Below are 6,443 nucleotides of genomic sequence, written 5' to 3' on the forward strand. Positions count from 1 at the left end.
ACATCTGAAATTCTACCATCAAGTTTTACTCCATTGGATTGTTGGGTTGTTGTCTCCTCTGAGGCTACACAGCCGTCCTTGGGGGGAGGAGCTCATTGGATTAGTAATTCCCATGTGAAAAGTATTTCATTCAGTTGGAAATTTACTCAATGAGCACCTACTGTGTGCTGGGCTCTGTGCTAGGATTACCAAGATAATGGTCCCTGCCAGCACGAACAGTTACTCTACCACAAGAAAGTGAAGAAGGACCAAGCGCAAAGGGAGGGGCTGAGGACAGGAGGGGTTGTCACCCCTGGGGGGCCCACATCAGGGAGGTCACTCTGAGCTGGCCCTAGAAGAGTGAGTAGGGATTCATTGGCCAGTCAAGACGCAGGTCAATGAGGAAAGAGAGTCTGCCAGAGTGAGTCCTCTCTGCCACGCTGACAGATTTGCCAGCCCTCAGACTTTGAAGCTGTTTTTTGAAACCTTTCGCCTTTAGAGCCAGAGTATTGGCCCGGGGTTCCATGACATGGTACCACAATCTGGGGCCCAAAACAACAGAAATGTATGTTCTTACAGCTCTAGAGATGACAAGTCTGAGGTCAAGGTGTCTGTGGGGTTGTTCGCTCTGAGGCCCCGCTCCTTGGCTTGCAGATGCCTCTCTCTGTCTTCACCCTGTCTTTCCTTGTGCCTGCCCGAGCCCTCCTCTTCCCTTCTTTTTTAAAAAAGCTTATTTATTTATTTTGAGAGAGAGAGAGAGGACATGCAGGGGAGGGGCAGAGAGAGAGAGAGAGAGAGAAAGAGAGAATCCCCACCATCAGAATCCCCACCAGAGAGAGAGAAAGGCAGGCTCCCCACCATCAGCACAGAGCCTGATGCAGGGCTCCAACTCACAAACTGCAATATCATGACCTGAGCTGAAGCCAAGCATCCAACAGTTAACTGACTGAGCCACCCAGCTGCTCCCTAGTCTCTCCTTATAAGGACGCCAGTCATATTGATTAGGGCCACTCTAATATCTTCATTTAATCTTAACTACCTCTTTAAAGGCCTTATCTCCATGTATAGTCACATTCTGAAGTACTGGGGGTTAGGACTTGAGCATATGAATTTGAGAGGGACACAATCCAGCCAATAACATAGCCCATGCCAGACGCTAGTCCCTGAAACACTGGGTGGAAGTCACTAATAATGTCTCCGACCTGTACAGTGCTTTACAGTTTGCAAAACGACTTTATAGCCATGGTGTCACTAATTCCCTCTGAGGAGCCAAGAGAGGCCAATTTCTCTGGTGGTGCACTCCAGAAATGGTCTCTCCTCCCAGCCGGAATCTTCCGCTTCTTTTCCATCGTCTGCTCTCTCATTCCCACACCGAAATGTCTCACACTTGAAAATCCCCTCCCTTCCCTAATTACAGCTGCCCCCCACCCCCACCCCACTTCTCATTAGCAGACCGTGCAGAACGGCCTCCACTCCCAGCCTCCACTTCCCACCTCTTGTAAACGTCTCATCCAGTCTGGCTGGTGTCCCACCTTCCCACTGAAATTACTCCCACCAAGACCCCAATAACCCTCTCGTTGCTAGAAAGACCAATCACGTCCTCATCTTCATCCTCAGTGAGTTCTGAGGAGAACAAGACACCACTGACCACCTCCTGCCTCCTGAAAGGGCACGTCCATTATATGTTCCGTTCACGTCCGTGATATATTCCCCTCCAGTATTGTCTTTCTAGCCTCGAATTGTTCTTCTGCCTTCTTTGTGCTCTTAGATGTCAGGGTTCCTTAGGGACCCAAATATGGCCTGTAACCCTTCTCCCCCACACTGTCTCTGTGCTATCTTAACCGTGCCCATGAATTCAACAACCCTCTACATGAAGACGAAACTCAATTCTCTATCACTAGCCAAAGATTCAAACCCCAAATCCAAATTCAAACCATGACATAAAGTGACACCACCTATATACTGCCCAATGACACACAGTGTAAGTCTGAGGTGACACTTAATGGAGATGTACTTAAAAGGGAAGCAGCAACCCAGGCTCTCATGACCATATAGAGGCATTGCTGGATGCTGGCGGGAAGGGCCCCAGAAGACGGCCCCTCACCCTGCACTGCTGTACATATTGGTAGGAATCTGCGGCAAGGCAGGGGATACCCGGGTCAATATGTAACCAAGAGCTGCCTGGCTAGGAAAAAGCCTGTTTGGAAAGGAGGCTGTCCAGAGCTCAGACAGTCATCGTCAGGTCCAGTTGATATCAGCCAGAGAACCTGCTGTGTGTTCTGCTGAGCTGCCAGAAAGAGAAAAGAGGTCAAGTCTCTTCCAAAGGACACAGGTGTGCTTCTCCTCACCTGGACATGCCCACCCTGCAGAGGCAGGCTCTGCTGGCAGTCTCTAGGCAGACTCTTCCAGCTCGCCCACCAACCATCTGATGGCCCATGGCAGGAACCTGAGAGCCAGGTCTGCTGCGTCCTCACCTGGCTCATTCAGTCAGTCACCAAGGCCTATGGGTCTTCCTCTTTAACATCCCAAACGCCGTCCCCTCCATCTATCCTGATGCTCTGTAGGTCATGCTCAGCTCTTCCAGCAGCCTCCAGGGGAGATCCCTTTAATTCACTCTGTGAGATCTTTTTTTAAAATGTTTATTTATTTTTGAGAGAGACAGAGCACGAGCAGAGAGAGAGGGAGACACAGAGTCAGAAACAGGCTCCAGGCTCCGAGCTATCAGCACAGAGCCCGATGCGGGGTTTGAACTCACGAACTGTGAGATCATGACCTGAACTGAAGTCGGACGCTCAACTGACTGAGCCACCCATGTGCCCCTCCAAGAGATCTTTCTAAATCCCATAATATAGCATCTCTTACCATTGTCTAAAGTCTTCAGTGACTCTCCATTGCCTACGAGCTTCTCTTTACAGTATCACCTCCACAGCCTGACCTTGGGAGCCTTCTGTCATGCGGCACCTGCCTCCCTGTCCGGCTTCTTCCCTCCCAGTCTGCGAGCACGGAGCCTGGAGCAGGTGCTCAGGGGCGCGGATTTTCAAAGGACTGGGCATTCGGCTGAGAGCCAGGCCTCCTGACTGGGCCCTGTGCCTGTTCCCGGAGCTCCTCACTGCTCTGCCGGCCTCCTGTGAAGGGGGTCATGTTTTCCCACAGCAAGACTTCCCCTCAAAGGTAACTGAGTCAAGCAGTGTCTTCTTCCCCTCCAGCTCGCTCGTCTGACGTGGTGGACACGGAACCATCCCCACTCTGAGCTGGAGAAGGAGGCCCCGGAGGGCACACCAGGGACCTCAGAGATGCCACCTGGGGCATGCCCTCCTGGCGGAGAGACCGAGAACTCCAGCCAGGACCGGGACCAGCACGGAGGTAGGCTGGGGGGCCAGATGGGGGGCACACATCACAGAGGAGCAACGGGGACAGAGGCCATGTCATGGGTCCCCAAAGACCCACATTTGGGAATCATTGGGGATGGGGTCTCTGAGGGATGCCTAAAAAAATCACCCTCTCTTCCCACATGGCTATTAAACCACTTGAGAAATAAGACAAACTAGAAGGCAGATGGGAGCCAAAATATCGCCATTTATTGTTACCAATAAAGGATAGGTGGGAAGATTCATTTTATATCCATGGGGAGGCGTGCTGCCTTCTGCTGAAGCCCTGCATGAGGCAGAGGGGCTCCTCTGCCCTGTGAGCACTGCATTGCCAAGAGGGAGGAGGGAGAGACAGCCAAGCATGCCCTCTTCATGCTTCCCAAATCTGCCAACAGGGAAGTCCCTTCACCTCCCCTGAGTAGAATGAGCCTAAGGTCAGAAAATCAAAGGGTGTTAAACTAACTGAGTTCCCTCCAGATGGAAGGAAACATCAGGCACGTCAAAGAAACAGTCCCCACCCCTCCCCATATTATTTATGTATTCCCTGCAGAGTTTAGCAATTCTACCTATAGTCACACGGAAGCACGGCTGTCCCTCATGGGAGCAGAGCAGCCATGCCTCTACACGGTTCTGTCTGTCTTCATAAGGTCCCTGCAGACCAACCACCATTCCTCAGGGCATTCTCCTGGAGCTGCTGATGGGCCAGATCAGTTCTGCCCCCGGAGGCTCTCAAAAGTGTCACAATAGTACCTGAGTCAGATTCACTCTAAGTCCGCGCAGTACCTAAAAGTGGAAAATTGGCACAAGACATGATGCAGCTATAGCCTTTCTGGAGTGTGATTAAATAACACCATTAAAACTCTAATATAATGACATCCTAGGGATTTCCTAAATTATAAAATTCCTAAGGAAAAATTACAGTCAGAAAAGTTAAATCAGTTTCCAAGTGAAAGGCCCACATCAACTTCTCTTGCCCTCAGAAATTAATAATTCAGTGAAATGTAAGTCCTAAATCTACTTCCTGCCTTAGTTAGTGGGAACCTCAGCACCGGGGTGCAGTCAGGGTGCCTTCAGCAGTGGCCTTCTCCCGTTGGATATGGCAGAGCCCTGAGGGCTCCTTCCGAGCCTCTGGTTTCCAAATCTTTAATAACTCACTTAGGCTGAGAGCCCAGGTAAGATCAGCAAAGCACCACCTGTTGAACCTGAACAGCCAGCGGCACTATGCCGCCCAGGTCCCTCGCCTTCCCCAGGCTTGGGGGGGGAGGGGCCCGTGCTTCCCTAAGGCCTGAGAAACTGCCCACCTTTCTTGAGGCCCTTCACCTGCTGAAGGCCCTGCCCGGAGAAAGAGCCAGGTGCCTGGAGCTGATGACATCGTAAGTTCCAGGGTCCCACCAACATCTAAGACTCACATCTTCTTGCTCAAGCTGTGGCAGTTAAAAGCCAGCAGTCCACGATAAAAGCGGACTATAATGGAGAAAGTAATCCTTTACGAGCTTCCAAGGTCAAAGCCCACATGGGCCACTGAAGCTCAAAGTCTAATCGGTTGCCACGTTAGTTCCAGCGTGTTTTGCTCTGCAGAATGTAACCCCTTGTCTTTTCCTCAAGCTTTGTGGTCCATGCACTAGATGGGGTCTCAAAACCGTTTCCCCCCAATCACGGCAAGAAGCAAGTCTTGGCCCCTCTAAACTGTACGGCACGGAGGAGGGGCAGGCTCTTTTAGGCGAGGCAGACAGCGAGAGAACAAAGAGGAAGGAAAGAAGCTAGGAAGGAAGGGAGCAGCTTGCACTGCCCCCCTCCAGCTGAACCCCAGCACCACAGACTCATGTGCTCGTCGCACCTTCCCCCGGCTGGCCCCATGCCACAGGCAGAGCCTGACTCAGAGAAGCAGAGAAATGCCTGCTCCCTGTGGGGGGTTTGCTCCCCCAAAAGACTAGGGAGGTGCTTTCTGCTTCTTTCCATTAAAAGCAAACTCTGGGCCCACAGGCAGATGAAGGCTCAATTATGCTGTCCTCAGGCAAAACAGCAAAATGGCAGTGTAATTTTGTGTCCTAAAAAAGGGAAGATGAAAAAGATGTTAAGGACAGCAGAGTCGAGCTGAAGGAAGTGTATACAGCCAGGTTGGAGACACACTCAGATGTACTGAGTCCTTGCTCACCATGAGCCACCTAGTAAGGGGCACTCTGGGCCCCAGAATCGGCACATGATGCCCTGCCCATCGTGGGGCCCAAGGCGGGCCCTGAGAATCAGCAGAGAGAGCTTGGATGGGCTTGTAAAATGATGAAAGCTAGTAGAATTGAAGAGCCACGTGCCTGGCGTTGCTTAGTGCAGCTTGTCACTGGATGACTTAAGCAAGTCCCCTCCTTTCTCTGAGTCTTTTTTCCTCCTCGTACAAAGAGGGAGCCAGACCAGATGGCCTCCGGGGTCTTCATATCTCTGACACTCTGTAGTCGCGTTGAACTTACCAAGAACCAGGTGCCAATGTCATTAAGATAATGTGAGTTCCGTTCAACCTCAGTGAAAAGGTTTTCATATTAATTTTATTTTAATATGCTACCTGCTAATGCAAAAAAGAACCCCCTTAAAATACTTACACTCTTACTTCTTTTTAAACTTAATTTTTAATGAACGCTGCTACCCTTTAACCTCAGAGCAGCCCCATCCCGTGCTGGGGACCCACGTCTCACGCCCTCACCCCCGGTGAGAACATTCCAGTTTCCCTGCTGCTCCAGCATGGGTCCCTTCTTAAAACGCTACCAAACGTCCATTGCCCTTCTGATGCTCAGGACAACCCGGAGAGGGGGCGCGCGTTGCGGTAGGCCTATGGGAGAGGGAAAGACCCGCCGCAGGGAGAAGCCGAGGGGACGTGCAAAGGGCCTCTCGCAGCGGAGCCAGAGCGGCCCTGGTCCGGCACGATCTCTCGGGCCCTCGTGCTCTGAATGGGGATGAACCCCGTTGTCCTCACCCCGTACCCCACCCTGCGTCACTGGGAGGCTCCGCGGGACGGCGGGACGCTGAGCCAGAGGCCCGTCCGCGTCCCAGCCGGGCGCCCAGCGGCTTGGCTCGCAGGAGGGGCCCAGCGCCCCCCGCTTCTCCTGA

General features: G+C 52.1%; 1 protein-coding gene across 1 annotated transcript in view; it reads left to right on the forward strand.

The window, feature by feature from the left end:
- The window catches only part of SLC5A9 (solute carrier family 5 member 9), a 21,594-nt gene that overhangs the window by 14,913 nt on the left and 238 nt on the right, over positions 1-6,443 (forward strand). The window contains 2 exon segments of the mRNA XM_077779740.1: positions 3,186-3,403; positions 4,792-4,825. Coding sequence (XP_077635866.1) covers positions 3,186-3,403; positions 4,792-4,825 — 252 coding nt within the window.

This window comes from Crocuta crocuta, unplaced genomic scaffold (assembly GCF_008692635.1).
Source record: "Crocuta crocuta isolate KB4526 unplaced genomic scaffold, BGI_CrCroc_1.0 scaffold168, whole genome shotgun sequence".
Lineage (NCBI taxonomy): Eukaryota > Metazoa > Chordata > Mammalia > Carnivora > Hyaenidae > Crocuta > Crocuta crocuta.